The 20,655-nt window shown below is 42.6% G+C and overlaps 2 protein-coding genes across 4 annotated transcripts in view; one reads left to right on the forward strand and one right to left on the reverse strand.

The window, feature by feature from the left end:
• sdha (succinate dehydrogenase complex, subunit A, flavoprotein (Fp)) overlaps nt 1–262 on the reverse strand; it is a 51,347-nt gene extending 51,085 nt beyond the window's left edge. Inside the window, exon 1 of the mRNA XM_080193600.1 lies at nt 162–262. Within this exon, the coding sequence (XP_080049726.1) occupies nt 162–212 (51 nt within the window). The 5' untranslated portion in view covers nt 213–262. The remainder of the gene's footprint in view (nt 1–161) is intronic.
• A 96-nt stretch (nt 263–358) lies between these two features.
• Nucleotides 359–20,313, forward strand: LOC145346427 (coiled-coil domain-containing protein 127-like). 3 transcript variants are annotated; one of them, XM_080193602.1, is made up of 3 exons: nt 359–447; nt 16,466–16,605; nt 16,927–20,313. In XM_080193602.1, the coding sequence occupies exons 2-3, from the start codon at nt 16,488–16,490 to the stop codon at nt 17,604–17,606; spliced, it is 798 nt and encodes a 265-aa protein (XP_080049728.1). In that variant the 5' UTR covers nt 359–447; nt 16,466–16,487; the 3' UTR covers nt 17,607–20,313. The 3 variants fall into 3 exon arrangements, with proteins under 3 accessions (XP_080049728.1, XP_080049730.1, XP_080049729.1); XM_080193604.1 differs by lacking the exon at nt 359–447 and adding an exon at nt 2,119–2,213; XM_080193603.1 differs by lacking the exon at nt 359–447 and adding an exon at nt 8,765–8,846.
• The last annotated feature ends 342 nt before the right edge of the window (nt 20,314–20,655 follow it).

The following is a 20,655-nucleotide window of genomic DNA, read 5'->3' on the forward strand; positions in this document are numbered from 1 at the left end:
TTACTTCCTGTCGTTACATAACCAGAATAACCTTGAAGCCCTACAGTGACCTACAAGAATCAGGGGCAAGTGATCAGAAGCTGGAATACCGGCTGGACTCCAGTGCCGCCCACCGCCAGGTAGCCCTGGCCTGATAGCACCGACCGCCCTGGCCCACTCACCTGGCTGAGCCGCCCCCTCCTCACACCCGCCACCAGGCAACGGGCCGCCATCTTGCAACAGCCGGCGCAGGCGTACTGCCGGCAGACTGGCTCATTCCAAACCCCGGGCGAGGGGGAGAAGGGGGGCGGGGCTGGACCAATCCACTGCCCGGCCCCGGGGGGGGGGAGATTCAGATCAATCCATGGCCAGACAGCCAGGGGCCGGATCAGCCCATTTCTGAAGGGGGAATACTCCCGCGCAGGCCCAGTGGGAAATAAGTAAACACGGGAGCTCCAGATCGGTCAGGTAAATACCGTGTGGGGCGGGGTGGAGAAAAAAAACACCGTCTTACTGTTCAATCTCTGCAGCTTGTTCGCCCCCGCTGTCTCAAATGGCTGTCCGTGTCCGCGGGCTCCGTCAGTAACTGCGCCACCGAAGTAAGAAATGGGGGAGGGATTCTGGCCTGCGGGAGGGCCATGGGAAAGAGAAGAGCCAAACACCCCGACACCCAGCAGGGTCACTGCGAGAGGGGGGAGAGAGAGAGAGAGAGACACTGTGGGGGGGGAGAGAGAGACACTGTGTGGGGGGGGTGGGGTGGAACGACACTGTGTGGGCAGAGGGGGGTGGGGTGGAACGACACTGTGTGGGCGGGGGGGGGTGGGGTGGAACGACACTGTGTGGGCGGGGGGGGGTGGGGTGGAACGACACTGTGTGGGCGGGGGGGGTGGGGTGGAACGACACTGTGTGGGCGGGGGGGGTGGGGTGGAACGACACTGTGTGGGCGGGGGGGGTGGGGTGGAACGACACTGTGTGGGCGGGGGGGGTGGGGTGGAACGACACTGTGTGGGCGGGGGGGGTGGGGTGGAACGACACTGTGTGGGCGGGGGGGGTGGGGTGGAACGACACTGTGTGGGCGGGGGGGGTGGGGTGGAACGACACTGTGTGGGCGGGGGGGGTGGGGTGGAACGACACTGTGTGGGCGGGGGGGGGTGGGGTGGAACGACACTGTGTGGGCGGGGGGGGGTGGGGTGGAACGACACTGTGTGGGCGGGGGGGGTGGGGTGGAACGACACTGTGTGGGCGGGGGGGGGTGGGGTGGAACGACACTGTGTGGGCGGGGGGGGGTGGGGTGGAACGACACTGTGTGGGCGGGGGGGGGTGGGGTGGAACGACACTGTGTGGGCGGGGGGGGTGGGGTGGAACGACACTGTGTGGGCGGGGGGGTGGGGTGGAACGACACTGTGTGGGCGGGGGGGTGGGGTGGAACGACACTGTGGGCGGGGGGGGTGGGGTGAAACGACACTGTGGTGGGGGGGTACGACACTGTGTGGTGGGGGGGTACGACACTGTGTGGTGGGGGGGTACGACACTGTGTGGTGGGGGGGGTGGGGTGGAATGACACTGTGGGCGGAGGGGGGTGGGGTGGAACGACACTGTGTGGGCGGAGGGAGAGTCACTGGGAATCAGAGGGGTCATGATGTGGAGATACCAGCATTGGACTGGGATAACCACACAGTAAGAAGTCTGACAACACAAGGTTAGAGTCTAACAGGTTTATTTGATAGTAAACGCCACAAGCTTTCGGAAACGGTGTTCCTTCGTCAGGTGTGTGCAAGGTTGGACTTAAACCTGGTGTTGTCAGACTTCTTACTGAGTCAGAGAGGTTTACAGCATGGAAGCAGGCCCTTCGGCCCAACTTGTCTATGCTGTCCATTTTTTAAAGCCCCGAAGCTAGTCCTAATTGCTGCCATTTGGCCCATATCCCTCTATACCCATCATACCCATGTAATTATCTAAATGCCTCTACTACTACCTCTGGCAGCTTGTTCCAGATACTCACCACCTGTGTGAAACAATTGCCCCTCTGAACACTTTTGTATCTCTCGCTTTAAACCTATACCCTCTAGTTTTAGACTCCCTATTTTGGGGAAAGATACAGACTATCTAGCTGATCTGTGCCCCTCATTATTATAGAAATCTATAAAATCGCCCCTCAGCCTTCTACACTCCAGAGGGAAAAAAGTTCCCGTCTTTCCAGCCTCTCCTTATAACTCCAACTGTCAAGCATCCTGGTAAGTCTTTTCTGCACTCTTTCTAGGTTAGTAATATTCTTTTTATAAAAGAGTAACCAGAACTGCACACAGTATTCCAAGTGTGACCTTACCAATGTCTTGTACAACTTCAACAAGACATCCCAACTCCTGTATTCAGTGTTCTGACCAATGAAGCCAAGCATGCCGAACGCTGCCTTCACCACTACGTCCACCTGTGACTCCACTTTCAAGGAGCAATGAACCTGTACCCCTAGATCTCTTTGTTCTGTAACTCTCCCCAGTGCTCTACCATTAACTAAGTCTTGCCCTGGTTCAGTCTACCAAAATGTATCACCTCACATTTATCTAAATTAAGCTCCATCTGCCATTGCAATTGGAGATAACTTTATTCACTGTCCACCATGCCACCAATCTTAGTGTCATCTGCAAACTTACTAACTATGCCTCCTATATTCTCATCCAAATCTTTAATATAAGTAACAAATAGCAATGGACTCAGCACTGATCCCTGAGGCACACGGCGAGTCACAGACCTCCAGTTTGAAAAACAGTTGTCTACAACCACCCTCTGGCTTCTGTCAAGAAGCCAATTTTGTACCAATTTAGATACCTCACCCTGGATCCCTTGAGATTTACCCTTATGTAACAACCTACCATGTGGTACTTTGTCAAAGGTCTTGCTAAAGTCCATGTAGACAACATCAGCTGCACTGCCCTCATCTATCATCTTGGTTACTCCTTCGAAAAACTCAAATCAAATTTGTGAGACATGATTTTCCACTCACAAAGCTATGCTAACTGTCCCTAATCAGTCCTTGCTTCTCTAAACGCCTATAGATCCTGTCTCTCAAAATATCTTCCAACAATTTACCCATGACAGATGTGAGGCTCAGTGGCCTGCAGTTCCTAGACTTTACCCTGTAGCCCTTTTTAAACAAAGGCACAACATTTGCCACTCTCCAATCTTCAGGCACCTCACCCGTGACTATCGATGATTCAAATATCCTTGGCCTCTCCTTGCATCTCTAAATGCCTGTAGATCCTGTCTGTCAAAATACCTTCCAACAATTTACCTATCACAGATGTGAAGCTCGCTGGCCAGTAGTTCCCAGGCTTTTCCCTGCAGCCCTTATTTAAATAAAGGCACAACATTTGCCACCCTCCAATCTTCAGGCACCTCACCTGTGACTATCGATGATTCAAATATCTCTACTAGGGGGCTCGCAATTTCCTCCCTAGTCTCCCACAATGTCCTGGGATACACTTCATCAGGTCCTGGAGATTTATCTACCTTGATGTGTTTCTTTCTCAGTAATATGTATACTCCTCAAGACATCACTATTTATTTCCCCAATGTTCATTTAGGACCTCACCCATCTCTTGTGGGTCCGCACATAGATGACCTTATTGATCCTTAGGATCTACTCTCTCCTTTGTTACTCTTTTGCCCTTTATGTATTTGTATGAGTTCTTTGAATTTCCCTTTGCCTTATCTGCTAAAGCAATCTCATGTCCCCTTTTTATCTTCCTGATTTCTCTCTTAACACCCTCTATACTCCTCAAGGGATTCACTTGATCCCAGCTGCTTATGCATGTCATGTGCCGCCTCCTTCTTGACCAGGGCCTCAATATCCCAAGTCATCCAGGATTCCCTACTTCTGCCAGCCTTGCCTTTCACTCTAAGAGGAATGTGTTTACCCTGAACCCTGGTTAACACACTTTTGAAAGCATGCCACTTACCAGACATCCCTTTGTCTTCCCACAGAGTCCCCCAGTTAAGTTTTGAAAATTCCTGCCATCAAAATTGGCCTTGTGCCAATTTAGAATTTTAACTTTTAGGCCAGAACTATCATTCTCCATGGCTATCTTAAAATTAATAGAATTATGGTCACTGGTCCCAAAGTGATCCCTCACTAACACTTCTGTCACTGCTCTTCTTTATTTCCCAAGAGGAGGTCAAGTTTTGCTCCCTCTCCTGTTGGGCCCTCCACATACTGAATGAGAAATTCCTCCTGAACACACTCAACAAATTTCTCTCCATCCAACCCTCTATACTATGGCTGTCCCAGTCAATGTTGGGAAAGATAAAATCCCCTACTATTACCACCCTATTTTTCTTGGAGCTATGTGTAATCTCCTTATATATTTGTTCCTCAATTCCTGCCGACTATTTGGGGCCTATAGTACAACCCTATCGAAATGATTTCCCCCTTCTTATTTATCAGTTCTAATCGTATAGATTCAGTGGCCGAACTTTCGGATATATCCCCTCTCAGGATTGTCGTGATGTTTTCCCTGATCAAAAGTGAAACTTCCCCTCCTTTCTTACTTTCTGTTCTAGCTTTCCAATAGCAACACAGGGAGACATGGGAGGATACTGGGGGAGACACCGTGGGGGCGGGAACGACGCTGTGGGGGGCACGGGGAGGGGGGTGGAGAACGATGCTGTGGGGGGCACGGGGAGGGGGGTGGAGAACGATGCTGTGGGGGGCAAAGAGGGGAGGAAGCAATGCAGGGGACAGAGGCAGGAGGCACTGTGTGGGTAAAAAGGGTCAACAGACAGGGGGACCCTGGGAAGGGGGTATAAAGAGAAACATTGTGGGACAAGAGTATAGAGAGAGAGCCTCTGGGCTGGGGTTACATAGAGACCCTGCAGAGCGGGGATTACAGAGAGGTGCAGTAGGGAGGCTATACAGAGACACTAAGTGAGGAGGAAACGTATAGAGAAACACTCTGGGTAGACAAAATTGGAGGACATGGGATTGGGGATAATAGACTGATATGGGTTGAGAATTGACTAACAGGTAGAAAACAGTAAGTAGGGATAAATGGATCATCCTCAGGATGGCAGGCTGTGACTAATAAACAGCAAGGATCAGTGCTTGAGCCCCAGCTGTTCATAGTCTATATAAATGATTTGGATGTGGGGACCAAATATCATTCTAAATTTGCTGATGACGTTAAACTAGGTGTGAACTTAAGTTGTGGGGATTCAAGGAGGCTTTAAAGGGACTTGGACAGGCTGAGTGAGTGATCAAGAAAATGGTGGATAGAATATAATATCAACGAATAAAGTTATCCACTTTGTTAGGATAACAGAAAGATAGAGTATTTCTTAAAGGATTCACCAGACTAATTCTTGGAATGGGAGGATTGTCATACGAGGAGAGGTTAAGTCAACTCAGCCTGTATTCAGTAGAGTTCAGATGAATGAGAAGGGACCTCACTGAAATGTTTAAACTTCTGATAGAGCTGAAAACATTATCCCTACAGATAATGTTTCCTCTGACTGAGGCGTTTAGAACAAGAAGTCATGTTCTCAGGGTATGGTATAGGCCATTTAGGACTGAGATGAAGAGAATGTCTTTAATGAAGTTAGTGAACCAGTGGAATTATCTATCACAGAATGCTATGGATTAAGTCACTGAATGTAATTAAGAAAGAAATATATAAATTATGGTGAGGTCGTATAAGATGTTGGTGAGGCTGAATTTAGAGTGTTGTGTGCCGTTTTGGTCACAAATTACAGGAAGGATATTAATAAAGTTGAAAGAGTGCAGAGAAGGTTTACAAGGATGTTGCTGGGACTTAAGAAATTGAGTTACAGAGAAAGGTTGAATAGGTTAGGACTTTATTCCCTGGAGCGCAGAAGAATGAGGGGAGATTTGATAATGTTATGTAAAATTATGATGGGTATAGGTCAAGTGAATGCAAGCAGGCTTTTTCCACTGAGGATAGGGGAGGAAAAAACTAGAGCACATGGGTTAAGGGTAAAGGTGGAAAAGTTTAAAGGGAATATTAGGGGGGGCTTCTTTACACAGAGTGGTGGGAGTGTGGAATGAGCTGCCAAATGAAGTGGTAAATGTGGGCTCACTTTTAACATTTAAGAAAAGCTTGGACAGGTGCATGGATGAGAGGGGTGTGGAGAGATATGGTGCAGGTCATGGGACTAGGCAGAAAAATGGTTTGGCACAGCAAAGAAGGGCCAAAAGGCCTGTTTCTGTGCTATAATGTTCTATCATTTATATATATTACAAACAGCAAAGGTCCCAGCACCAATTCCTGAGGAATGCCACTTGTCACAGCTCTCCATTCAGAAATGCGCCCTTCCACTGCTACCCTCTGTCTTCTATGACTGAGCCAGTTCTGTATCCACCTTGCCAGCTCACCTCTGATCCCATGTAGCTTCACCTTCTGCACCAGTCTGCCATGAGGGACTTTGTCATAGGCCTTACTGAAGTTCATGTAGACAACATCCACTGCCGTACCCTCATCAATCATCTTCATCACTTCCTCAAAAAACTCAATCAAGTTATTGAGACACCACCCCCCTTCACAAAACCATGTCTCTCGCTAATTCATCGACTTATTTCCAAGTGGGAGTAAATCGTCTCTAATAACTTCCCTACCACTGATGTAAGGCTCACCGGCCTGTAATTACCGGCATTATTCTTGCTACCCTTCTTAAACAAAGGAACAACGTTGGCTGTACTCCTTTCGGACCTCCCCTGCAGCCAGTGAGGATACAAAGATTTCTCTCAAGGCCCCAGCAATTTCCTCCCTTGCCTCTTTCAGTATTCTGGGGTATATCCCATCAGGCCCTGGGAAAAGAGCTGACTAGCAGACACAATTTCTGAGTTTTGTGCTATCAACACCTTCAGAATTTTGTACATTTTAATGAGATTGCCTCTCATTCTTCTAAACTCCAGAGAAAATAGACCTGTTTGTCTCATGGGATGGCATCCTTATCCCAGGGACCAATTTTAGTGAACCTTTACTGTATTGCCTCCAATGCAAGGAAATCTTTTATTGGGTTTGGAGACTGAGACTGCACACAGTGCTGCAGATGTGACGTCCCCAAAACTGTGTTAAATCATAGCAAGACCTCTTTTTCCTGCACTGTAATCCCCTTGCAATAAGAGGCCAGCATGCCCTTTGCTAATTTCTTGCTGTGTTAACTTTTTATGAGCTTTGTACGAGTAGAAAAAGCTTGTTTGAACGTAAGAACATAAGAAATAGGAGCAGGAGTAGGCCATCTAGCCCTTCGAGCCTGCCCCGCCATTCAATAAGATCATGGCTGATCTGTCGCTGCTCAGTTCCACTTTCCCGCCCTCTCCCCATAACCCTTAATCCCCTCTCTTATCAAAAACCCATCAACCCGCGTCTTAAAATATTTAGCGAGGCAGCCTCCACCACTTCAACGGGCAGAGAATTCCAGAGATTCACCACCCTTTGAGTGAAGAAGTTCCTCCTCAACTCCGTTCTAAACCGCCCCCCTTTTATCTTGAGGCTGTGCCCCCTAGTCCTACTGTCTTTTTTGAGCGGGAAGAGTCTCTCCACCTCTATCCTATCCATCCCATTCATCATCTTATACGTCTCAATGAGATCTCCCCTCATTCTTCTAAACTCTAACGAGTACAAGCCCAGTTTATTCAGCCTCTCCTCATAGCTCAACCACCTCAACTCCGGTATCAGCCTAGTAAACCTCCTCTGCACTCCCTCCAAGGCCAAAATATCTTTGCGCAGGTGCGGCGCCCAAAACTGCACACATTACTCCAGCTGCGGCCTCACCAATGTCCTATACAGCTGCAGCAAGACCTCCCTACTTTTATATTCAATCCCCCTCGCTATGAAGGCCAGCATCCCATTTGCCTTCCTGACCACCTGCTGCACCTGCAAGCTGGGTTTTTGCGACTCATGCACAAGGACCCCGAGGTCCCTCTGCACCGTCGCCTGCTGCAGTTTTTCGCCCCGTAAGTAATAGTCCTTCCTACCATTCTTCCTACCAAAGTGGACCACCTCGCCCTTGCCAACATTAAATTCCATTTGCCATTTCCTGGCCCATTCGCCCAGCCTATCTAGATCCTTCTGCAGACTCTCTACACCCTCCGCACAATTTGCCATTCCCCCAATCTTGGTGTCATCAGCAAATTTCGACACCCTATACTCGGTTCCCTCCTCCAGATCATCTATATAAATGGTAAAAAGCTGAGGCCCCAGCACCGACCCCTGGGGCACTCCACTAGTCACCATCACATCAACACTAATAAGCTTCTCACCTTTTTAAAAAATATCTGGTTCTATTTTCAACTAAAGTGAATGACTTCATACTTCCTTACTTTATAATCCATCTTGTTGCCCACTTACTTAACCTGTCTAAATCTCTTTGCAGCCTCTGTGTGTCCTCCCCACAGCTTATCTTCACATCGTGTTTGGTTTCATCAGCAAAGTTAAATACGTTACTTTCTCTGCCTTCATCTAAATCATTAATAAAGATTGTAAAGTAACTGAAGCCCCAACTCTGACCTTTATAGTACTCTGCTCTTCACTACTTGCCAACTTGGAACAGTTCCATTTATGCCCACTCTCTGCTTGGCTGTTAGCCAATCCTCTATCCATGCTAATACTACCATCTGCATGCACATTTAACTTGCCCAATGCAACAAGTTAGGAGGTAAATAGCTGGTGGGAGCAGGTCTGGGGAAGGGTCATGAATAATTCTGGCCTTGTTAGTGTTTTACTCTGATTTGTTTTTATACTTGCTCCATGTATTTAATTTCTATTTCCAGTTAGAACGTGTCAAGCATCAGTGTGTACTGAAAGGGAGTTTGCACTGTGTGGGAACGTGGCCATGGATCAGAAAGAGATTCAGTAGGTTGAACATGGGCATGTACCTAATAATAATAGTAGGAGGTTTTGGTAATAAAAAATGAAATTTCTGGATATATGTTGCGTGCCAGGCCGTACTTGTATAGAGAGTTCGCATTTCAAGTCAATTACTTTCCACCAGGACTGGAAAATGTTTGAGGTGTACAACGTTTAAGAAAGCATTGATTTGGAAGAAAGAATGAAGAAGAGCTGTGATGTAGTAAAGGACAACACGTGATGATGTTGGAAGGCAAAAGGAGGCAATAATGAGACAAAAAAGGGTCAGGAGGAGGTGTAGGTAGTTACTGCAGAATATCGGGAGAAGTCTGATAAATCTGATTAAGGAAACGCCGCTAATAGCTCGGGAATGTGACGGAAGAAAGGCAGTGAACCTCATGTTGTACAAACTACCTCCTTGTTGATTGTGTACCAATAGGTGGTCCCCACTTCAAGCACCAGCCCAAACCTACACTCGAGTGGCTCTGGTGCAGTCATCTTCCATTAATGGCATTTGCTGTCCCAGAGAAAATGAGAGTGGCGGCTGAGAATTAAAGTTATTACATTCAACATTAAGATTGAATAACTGAGGAGAAAGATGAAGTGCTAGTGTTGAACTTCATTGGAACAGGATAAAGATAAGTGTGAAAGTGAGATGGAGAATTGAACTGACAAGTGGTAAACCACAAACCTCAAGCAATGCTTTGGGATTCCAGATTTGAGTCTCACCATGATAGATGGTTTCATTTGGATTTGAATTCTGAAATAAACAACAGCGATTGCACTTCCAACACACTTAACTGGTTTGGAACATCCTGGGATCATGAAAAGTTTGCATAAATGCCAATATCTAATATACACGTGAAAGTCGAGGTTTTGAGATGAACCTTTTTAGAAAGTTAAGAGGTTGTCTTTTACATGGGTATTGCTTTTGAGGGACTTACTTTCAACTAAAACATATCTGCCTGACACACCCAACATGGCTCTCACCAGCCACTTATTAATCTGCTGCTGAGTTAGTGGGAGAGAAAGTGGGACTGCTATTTGAATGGGTGAGGGGGGTTGGGAAGAAAGACTTGTGAGTTTGTGGGGAGGGGTTTTACTACATCCTCTGTCAGTAGGGACTATGGCGAGGCAGAACCCTACTGACAAAGGGTCATCCAGCCTCGAAACAGTGGGTCTATTCTCTCTTCAAAGATGCTGTCAGACCTGCTGAGATTTTCCAGCATTTTGTTTTTGCTGTATAAGATGCAACCCACGCAAGTACATAAAAGAACATTTTTACTAAGTACTTTAAAACTCAGCTTTTCATATTTATACGGTGACTTATATGTTGATCTGTAAGAAGTGAACTTGGCTGGTCTGTGGGATCATGTTAATTTTCAAGTGTTAAAATGACATCACATTCACAGGCTGGTCAGATTGGCAAAACAGTGGCAAATAGAATTTAACCCTAAAAAGTGTGAGGTGATGCATTTTGGGAGGACTAACATGGCAAGGGAATACACAGTGAATGGTAGGATGCTAGGAAGTATACAGGACCAGAGGGACCTTGGAATGCATGTCCAAAGATCCCTAAAGGCAGCTGTCAGATAGATAGTGGTTAAGAAGGCATATAGGATACTTGCCTTTATTAGCCAAGGCATAGAGTATACGTACAGGGAGTTTATGATGAAGCTGTATAAACACTTGTTAGGCCACAAGTTGGAGTACCATGTGCACTTCTAGTCACCATAGTATAGGAAGGATGAGATTGCAGAGGAGATTCACTAGGATGGTGTCTGGGCTGGAATGTTTCAGCTATGAACAGCGGCTGGATCGGCTGGGGTTACTTTCCTTAGAGCAGAGAGGGCTGAGTGGGGAACTCATCAGAATGTATAAAATTGAGGGATATAGATAAGGTAGATGGGAAGAAACTTTCCCCTTACTAGAGGGGTCAATAACCAGGGGGCATAGACTTTAGGTAATTTAGAGAGGAATTAAGGAAAATCTTTTCCACCCAGAGGGTGGTAGGAACCTGGAACTTGCTGCCTGAAAGGGTGGTAGGACAGGAACCCTCACAACATTTAAGAAACATTTAGATGAGCACATGAAACACCATAGCATATAAGGCTATGGACCAAGTGCTGGAAAATGGGATTTGAATAGACGGGTATTTGATGGCTGCCACAGACATGATGGGCTGAAGGGCCTCTTTATGTGCTGTAAAACTCTATGTGGAAAATAGTTTGAGAAGCATTGATTATAGAGTATTTCTTTCTATTACCTCTATGCTGCAATTTTGAATAGAATGTATTCAGTGTTGGTAAAAATGGCAGTCGCTCAGCCTTTCTGAATAATTCTTCATCTGGTACAGCAAATCATAACTTGATATAAAAGAGCTTGAGTATGTTGCTAACTGTGTAATGCACTTAAAAACAGAAAATGCTGGAAAATCTCAGCAGGTCTGACAGCAACTATGGGGAGAGTAGAGCCAATGTTTCGTCAGAGTGCACTCCTCAGCTTCGATACGCATTCATAGAGATTTAAAGTTTCATCTATATAAATTACTTCGTCAAAAGATCAGAATGTTCTTGAGATAAGGCCAGGATGTAGATACAGCATTTAGTTTGAACAGTTTGGTGAGAGGCATCTAGTAGTCAGTTATGCTACGAGAGCTTGTAAATCCAAGGTCATTTCCACACATCATTAACTTTCAATGATGAGGGTAATTGCTGGCTTTTGAAACATTTAACACAGTTCAAATATCTTGTGTCATGTTTTCCCATAATATCCATTGACCTAATAGCACATTCTGAATTGTTTTAGCTTAGCCACTATTACTTAATATAGAGAAACTATTTGCAATGCACATAACAACTTAATCTTCTCCAGTTAGCATAGCACTGTATGATGCAGTAACTTGGAATATAGCAAATGCATTTATGCTACAGCAGCTGTGTTGTTCAGTTGTGTTCAGTGTCAGTCTTGGCTCAGTTGGAGCACTCTCACCTCTGAGTCAGGAGTTCCAGTTCCAAGTTCTGCTCCAAAATTGGAACCAAAAAAAATTAGTTGACACTCCAGGACATTACTGTTGGAGTGAAATCATAAAATGCTGTAAAAGTTCAGCTGGTCTAGCAGCAACTGTGGAGAGAGAAACAGAGTTAACGTTTTGAGGCCATATGACTCTTCAGAGGTATTGAGAGAGAGAAATAGGATGGATTTTATACTTTATAATAGGGGATGGAGCAGATGGAGTAAAATGGAAGATCAGTGCTTTGTATGAACTAGGAGAGATTTACAAAGATGTTTAGGACTGTAAAAGCTATATGTGTGTGTAGCTGTGTGTATAAGTATTTTGCAAAGCGATCATCCAGTCTCAATAATTTAAAAGCATAATACTCTGAATGCTGGAAATCTGAAAAAAAGTAAATGCTGGAAAAATGTAACAGGTCTGGCAGCATTTGTGGAGAAATAAAGAGTTAACGTTTTGAGTCCAAAGAACAAAGAAAATTACAGCACAGGAACAGGTTCAGTAGTCTCCCCAGGGTGGAGGGGACCCTGTTGGGAGCAGTCATTACAGTAGACTAAATTGAAGGAGGTGTAAGCTGCTTCACCTAAAAAGTCTCTTTGGGGCCTTGGGCAGAGAGAAGGTAAAGAGGTGATTGCATAAGCAGCTGCAGTGGGAAGGAGATGAGGGGTTGGGGTGATGAAGGAGTAGAGCAGGGTGCTAATTTTAGACTGTAAACTTTCTCCTCTATCTTGACCCTTTTTTTAGATACAAAAATTTTTTGTTCCCTCCCCGTCACATATAAAGCACAGACAGTTTAGAGATTACTGATTTATATGCTCTGTCTGAGGCCAGAACTCTCCATTCACCTGACGAAGAGGCAGTCCCCTTGAAAGCTTGTGAGTGTATTATCAAATAAATAGGTTGGACTAAAACCTGGTGTTGTCAGACTTTTTACTGTGTTTACGCCAGTCCAACGCCGGCATACCCACATCAGATTTTTTACACAGAGGGTGGTGGGTGCCTGGAACTCGTTGCCAGAGGAGGTAGTGGAAGTGGATACAATAGTGACTTTTAAGGGGTGTCTTGACAAATGCATGAATAGGATGGGAATAGAGAGATATGGTCCCCAGAAGGTTAAGGTGTTTCAGTTAAGTCAGGCAGCATGGTCGGTGCAGGCTTGGAGGGCCAAAGGGCCTGTTCCAGTGCTGTAATTTTCTTTGATCATTGGACTCAAAACGTTAACCCTTTATTTCCCCACAAATGCTGCCAGACCTGTTGCATTTTTCCAGCATTTTCTTTTTTTCAGATTTCCAGCATTCACTATTATGCTTTTAAATTATTGACAGAGTGCTGCATTGTCAGAGGTGCTGTCTTTTGGATGAAACAGTAAACCAAGTCTGCTCTGTCAGGTAGCTGTAAAAGATCTGTGGCAGATTTTGAAGACAGGAAGGGAAGTAATTACTGGGGTCTTGGGAAATATTTATCCCTCAATCAACATCAATATTTATCCCTCAATCAACATCAATATTTATCCCTCAGTCAACATCTGAATAGGTGATCTGGTCAGGATCATGCTATTTGTTACAGCTTCTTCTGTATAAATTGTCCTCCCATGTTTCCTATGTTGCACTACACATTGATTACACTTCAAAAATGCTGCAGTGACTGCTAAGTGCTTTGTGACATAGAATCTCTACAGTGCAGAAGGAGGCTATTCAGCTCATCAAGTCCGCATCAATTTTCCAACAGACCGTCCCATTCAGGCTCCATCCCCGTAACCCCTAAGCAGATCATGGTGATGTTTGTCTCTCGATATTTCCAGCCCTGGTGTCTGCCCTGTTCCCATGAATTTTTATCACCCTTTCCTTCAACCACTTATCTAAGCCTTTCTTCTTACTTGTATTTCTTGATATCTGGCAGAATCCTGGTGAGTCTATACTGAACCTTTTTGTGACCTTAACATGCCATAGAACTTGTGCTGAACTGCGACAGGGGTCTTTCCTAATGGAGGAAAAATAACCATATCTACTTCTATATTGTAGAGACCTCTGTGCTTGAATGTCTTGTGTTTCAAACAGTTTTGTTCCCAGAGAAAAATTAATAAAACAACAGTTTATAAAGCACTACTAGCCTAATAGAACATCCCAAATTGATTAACAGGAGCATTATAAAACAAAATATGATTAATGAGCCATATAAGCAGACATTGGGCAAGATGATCAAAAGCTTAGTAAAGTATGTAAGTTTTAAGAAATGTTTTAAAGGAGGAAAGTGAGGTAAAGATGTATCCGATAGCTGTGAACACAGTATATAAATTTGTCTTTTTTTCAATAAATAGCAACCAAATCTTGCTAATTGGGATTCAAGATAAAATGCATTATAATTAATAAATAAAGCGAAGTAGACTTAGACTTGTGATCTCAGTCCCATACCTGCACAGCATATTCATGCTTTAACTTTTTAGCACGTTTGTTAGTAAAATAGTAAGACAAAAAGCTGACTGCACGTGTTTAATGAACACGAGTGCTTTACTTCCTCAGCTACTGAATGATGGCAGATGTTTGTTAAACAAATATGCAGAAGCAAACTTTTGCATGAGAAAGTAGGCAATTTCTGCTATAATGGTATCACCAGAGCCACATCTGTCCCGAGCCCAGTGATTTCTTTTGGACAGCATTGATCTATGGCTATATTAAAACAAGACACTAGCATGCATTATGGAGATGCTCTGCTTTTGACATGAGTTCAGATAGGGATGAATCTCCCTGCAGTGTCATGGAAATGGAAAAGAAAGTTTGGGTTAAGGAATAGAAAAAGAGACAAAGGAATAGTAAGGTTTTTAAGAAGATTTTACATTTTTAAAATTTGTATCGAAGTATGGATGAGTCTCAACACTTAGTTTTTTTTCCTATTTTGGGCCAGATATGGTGATTGACATTGCATTAATAATTAGCATGATAATGAAAAGGTATGTGTGCTCCTAATTGCCAGACTTCACTTCTAATATGCAATTAATATGCCAATCCAACAAGCTCTTAAAAATAATGAGGCCAAGGGCAGTATTTTCTGTGTGCAAATTAAACAGTGAAGTGACCTAAATTGATTAGCAAGTTCTAGAGATGCACAATTCACAGCTTGCCTCAGTCTCCTGAATTTGCTATGATTTTAACATTAATAACAATGTGCATTAACATATTTATTTTTCAGGAAGAATTCAGCCTTACATTGCTAAACTTTATGCACTAAATGTTTTTCTAGTAAAATGGTATTTCAGTTGTGCAGAAAATGATGTTCTAGCATAATACCTTTTGGTAGCGATTTGATGTACGATCACTCAAATAAGCCATGTTAATTCAGTTTCATTGTGTGCTTGTTTCATTATTTGCATATTCCTAAATCAGAGTACATGAGAAAGAAAGGACTTTTTATTTATAGAGTGCCCTTCACAACCTCAGAAGCCCCAAAACACATTACAGCGGCTGGAATACTTTTGAAGTCTAATTGTCCTTTTGCCTTTATGGATGGTTTGAACTTTGATGAAATAAAATGCTTTGCTGGCAACACAAACATAGAGATGAACTATAAAATTACCTCGAAGTTAGTAAACGGGCAGCTATGTGGGAAATGCAGTCTAGTTTGATTAAGTGTGAGACAATATATTTTGGGAGAAAAAGAAAGAGCTAGGGCTAGATGCTTGATTGATAACCACCAAAGTGTGAGAGTAGAAAGACAAAATGCTATTGACTTTTTAATGGCTTTTGGTTTTATATAAAGCGCTATAGAGCATGGGCACAATACAGAGGCAAAATAAAATTTCCTTTATTACTGCCATATCAAACACACCCAGATGAAATATAGCACAAATTACCCACAGTATAATTTATGTTTTGATAAGATGGCATTTATCTGACAGAAGGAGTGGCAATAATGCACAATACAAAAGAATCCATCAACTTGAAGATATAACATATTGACCAGGTTCAATTGTCTTTGCTTTTATCAGCATGCTAGAATTGGGGAATTACAGTTCTGTATTTGAGTAAACCCTATTACATTTTGCATCATATGTGTGATTAGAAAATCTAAAGATTGTTGGTCACAAGTTTTTTTTTTATGATTCTAAATATCATCCCACAGTGCAGCATATAAAGATAATTTAATAGAAGTCGCTGCAACTTAATACCAGAACTGTGATGTTACATCTATCAGATGTGCACAAACAGACTGGGTCTCTTTTCTCAAAAAGAAAAAGACTGAGGAGTGACCTGCCAGAGGTCTCTAACATTATGAAAGATTTTGATGAAATAGCTACACTGTGAGTGGCTACCCAGTGTGCGGGGATGAGCAAACTTGAGATTATTGATACAAGAAATAAAATGCAGAATTCAAAAGAAACTTAGTACCACAAGGGGCTCGTTGAAGCAGATAGCACAGATGTGTTTAGGGGAAGATAGTCAAGAAGGAGACAGGGAGAGAGGGATATTCTAATATGATTGTGATAATGGATGGGAACATCCCTGAAGGGGGCATAAATGCCAGCATGAACTGGTTGGCTCAGATGACTTCTTTCTTTGTGCTGTATTCAATATAATGCTACGTATTTTACTTTGTGTTTCCTATTACCTGAATCCAGATAGCTAGTTGACTGTGACTTCATGAATAACCTCAACGAACCAGTGTGGAATATTTGCCCTGGTCGCCAGGATGGTGGAGGTGATGGAAGCAAATGGAATTATGCTTTACTCGTGCCTATGTTGGGACTGGCAGCCTTCCGTAAGTGTTGTGAATTGAGATTTATGATGCCATGTTCTGGCTGTACCATTTTCCCCCTTAACATTGTAAAACAGTGCTTTGGGAGTAAAAACAGACCTGGGAACAGAAGTGGGCAACTCAAAATCCTGATTTTTTTTTCCTTCGGTGTATAACCACTCCTCCATCGATCTTATGCTAATAATATTGCTGTTGTATGATAAGATATACATACTTCATAGTTATTTTTTGATGTCTGCTATCTATAGTTGAAAGTTTTTCTCCCACAGGTTTTTGAAAAAAGAGCAAATTGGAATGAAAGTTGTCTTAATTTTGTTTCTCAAGGTTGGATCTGGTCCAGGGACTCGCAGAAAGAGATTGATCAAGTAAGAGCAGCATGTAAGAACACAATAGACACTGTGGAAAAAGATCTCAAGTTGAAGTATGAAGACACGATTATTCAGAATCGGCGCTTACTTGCACATTGTGAGTTAGAGCAGGAGAAGCTCAGAAGTAAAGTCCAGAGTTATCGTGAAGCCCTCTCATCACAGAGCCGGCAGTTGGTTGAAGAACGCAGACAGCTAGAGCAAGAACGCTTAAAGTTAGAGCAGAAGAAACATTCCCTGCAATATTCTGGTGTAGCAGGAGCTTTGTATCAGGATATGGTGGAGAGGGAAGGCGTGTGGGAAAGCAAAGCTAGATCATTAATTAAAGAATTTGAAAAATCCCTGGTCAACAGGCAAAGCCTGTTCTGCAGCTACTTTAGACCACGGCAAGAAAGACTGGAATTAGAAAGGAAGATGCTTAGCCAAGCTGCTACAGACCCAGTAGCTAGAGAGTTAGATATTGAAGTTGGCTTGAACGATATATTTAAACATGAAACACACTGTGCAACTGTGCATAACCTGGACAAAAGACAAAATGGCAGGTTAATGTGGATATATCTTGCATATTGGGAGCTTCAAGCTGAGCTACAGAAATTCAAGAAAGTAGAAGCAGCCTTAATGGGGAAACAAGTCAACTAAAATGTTGATTTTTTTTAAAATAGTTAATCATTGTACTAGTAATTGTTGGAAAATAATGATGAATTAGCTTTATTATCAATTCACAAATTATCCTGCAATTTGAAGTGGAGAACTACATTATGAGTTCCAACTCTGCACAAATTGTGGACGATTTAATATTAGCCATGCAAAAGATTTAAAAAATTGAGATCGCATTGTGAGCCCCTCCATTACATCATGAAATTTCGGAATTTGTGCTGTAATTGCAAATTATTCTCATCGCTGCTATTTGGAGTTGGTATTCAATTCTGTAAGGATGCTGTTAATGATCAGATTCATGGTCCTAAATGTGACACTCCAACCCTGCAGGCTCTAAATGGGAACACTTGACACTGTCATCCCTCAATCCAGCAGGTGTTGTCCCTAGAAGTTTTTAAAACTGCTTTAATTCAAAAGTGCAGATTAGAATGATTTCTTTCACACAATTGTTTTTATGTAAGGTGAGTAATTTAGCATTCTTGGTAGTTAAAAAAATGGCATTGGTCATTTCCAAAGCTCTTCACCACTAAGTGTTCGTACATGTTTGTCTGGATCTGCATTGGCCTTATTCATAGAGACTGAATGCTGTCATAAGTGACTCCATATTGATGTGCTGTGCAACTACCAGAATGGTTGAAAGCAAACAAGATGAACTTGGGCATTTTTTTTTTAAGCAATTCCTAATTTCTTTGAAGGTAGCTTCGTGATCATAATCGTGATGGGCTGCTTTTTCTGTAGATAAAGGCAAAATAGTGCGGGTGCTGGAATCTGAAACAAAAACAGAAAACGCTGGAAAATCTTAGCAGATCTGACAGCATCTGTGGAGAGAGAATAGAGCCAAGATTTTGAGCCTAGATGACCCTTTGTCAGAGTTCTAATGTGTTTTCTGTTTTTGTTGCTGCTTTTTCTGTAGTTCATTAGTCAAGAATGTTATACCTTCCATTTCCTCATTTACACTTCCAGGAACAAGAAAACAAATCCCAAACACAATTTCTTCTCTAATTATTTCTTTTAGTTTGTGTTTCTACTTTTCCTCTGTGTACCACCTTCTTTCTCCCTTAATCTACTCTCTTTATTTCTCTTTTGATACCAAAATTGACTCAAATTGATCCTGTTTCTTTACCAATCGTATGTTGTGTTTCTTCTCTATTTTTTTCAGTTCACTGGATCCAATATTCACAAATTGCTCGGTTTGACTTTAAAATGGCTCTGCCATTACCATTTACATTTCCAGCAATTTGTATTGCAAATATAGTAGCATCTATCTCTAGGGTGAGAAACTATATCAAATTCTTGGCAGTTACCTCATGATGCACCCGCCATTCTAGCAATTTCTGGGTCAGCATGTCCCATTATAGACCCAGCTGGATATTGTTGCACCATTCACTACCAAAGAAAACATTCAACCAATATAAGTAAAATCCACCGGTCCTTCAATCAACTATCATAAAAACATAAACGGGAGGAGAAATTGGCCATTCGGCCTCTCAAGCCTATTGTGTCATTCAATAAAGCCATGATTGATCTGAAAAAGGTCTCAGCTCCACTTTCTTGCCACTTCCCCATAATTCTTGACTCTTTTGTAGATCAATAACCTGTCTAACTCAGGTTTGAATATGTTCAATAATCTAGCATTCACATAATGAAGCCATCTCCATGAATAATGGAAACTGACAGATAATCTGTAAATCTCCTTTCACCAGGTGTTCGAAGTCAACTTTGTGAATTTTCCATTCCATTTTGAATTGAAAGCTTTTTTTTGGATCACCCCAAATATCTTGGGAGGAAGAATAAGTGATAATAATAATGAGTCCTGATAACTGAGATGGTAAGCACAGAATAAAAATCTTCATCTCTTTTGGTTTCAGATTCCACCATCTGCAGTAATTTGCTTTTATAAAAATCTTCACTTTCTGGTTGGGATTGTTTGTGTCATCTGCATCAGTAACATTTACTTCATGTCTTGAATTATCTCTTCCATAAAAAGATGGGCCAATTGTTCAAATACAGTAATAAGGAGAAGAGCAGGCATACTGAACAACAACAGATGTGTGTGTCCAATATACTAAAAACTTTTATGGTTGATGTGTTGTTCAGTTTACACATTGTTACCTACTGCTTCACATCAGAGACACAGGGAGGGTTGAACTACGCATACATTGCACAGCTCCAATTGTGACATTGTTCGGCGATTCAGTAGGTGGTCCATGAATGTTTTATTTAAATGATTACCACTTACAAGACAACTGTGTTGATCATAGGAAATTTCACAGTAACTTCATTGCAGTGTTAATGCAAGCCTTACTTGTAACTAATAAATAAACTTTAAGTAAAGCATTGAGAATCATGGTGAAGGGATGTGTGTAGATTTGTGGGATTTTGGATCATGTCTAAGGGGATTGAAATCAGTTGATTTTGGATTGTGTGTAAGGGGTTGAACTTAATGTGATTGGAATTTGGGGAAAGGGTGTAAACCATCTGGTTTTGAATTATGTATAAAAATCTGTTGGATTTGTTGTATTATTTTTAAGGGATATTCAATGAGAATATGCTGTGCTTGTTCAAATATTTCATTGTTTGAGTATATGTCTTTTTTTTAAGCTGTGGAATTTCAATGCAGTAAAGGTGTAAATTATATCTAGATGGATGGAAAATACATCCTGTAAAATAAAAATAATCACTATGCTCACTGCCTTGGTCCTATTTCTTGAATAAACAACACTTTAGTATTTGTATTCCACTATTTGTTAATGTTTCCAATTTTCTTCCTGTTTTCACTGGAAATGAGAGGGTTTAGATGTGCTTTCTATTTTTAGGAATCTAAAGGAACTGAATAATGTGAGCCATAGCAAGCTATTTCACTTTCTGCAGAACCATAGAACTAGCGGACGTGGCATGTATTTGAAGGATAATTGAGATGCAAGAAGAGGAGGGATAGATTTTGACTAATTTGAGGCAAAAGATGGAAAGTATAGTAGCTTTAGAGGAACATATGACTTTGAATCAATGATTCCTAAAACCCATGACCATT

Source organism: Carcharhinus amblyrhynchos, chromosome 8 (assembly GCF_965287045.1).
Source record: "Carcharhinus amblyrhynchos chromosome 8, sCarAmb.v2.hapA, whole genome shotgun sequence".
NCBI classification, from domain to species: domain Eukaryota; kingdom Metazoa; phylum Chordata; class Chondrichthyes; order Carcharhiniformes; family Carcharhinidae; genus Carcharhinus; species Carcharhinus amblyrhynchos.

What these genes read in the sequence shown, in the direction of transcription:
- LOC145346427 (XM_080193602.1), top strand. Translation starts at nt 16,488, where the DNA reads ATGAATAACCTCAACGAACCAGTGTGGAATATTTGCCCTGGTCGCCAG. An exon ending in GTTGGGACTGGCAGCCTTCC is followed by an intron (nt 16,606 to 16,926) that starts GTAAGTGTTGTG and finishes TTGTTTCTCAAG; the next exon opens with GTTGGATCTGGTCCAGGGAC.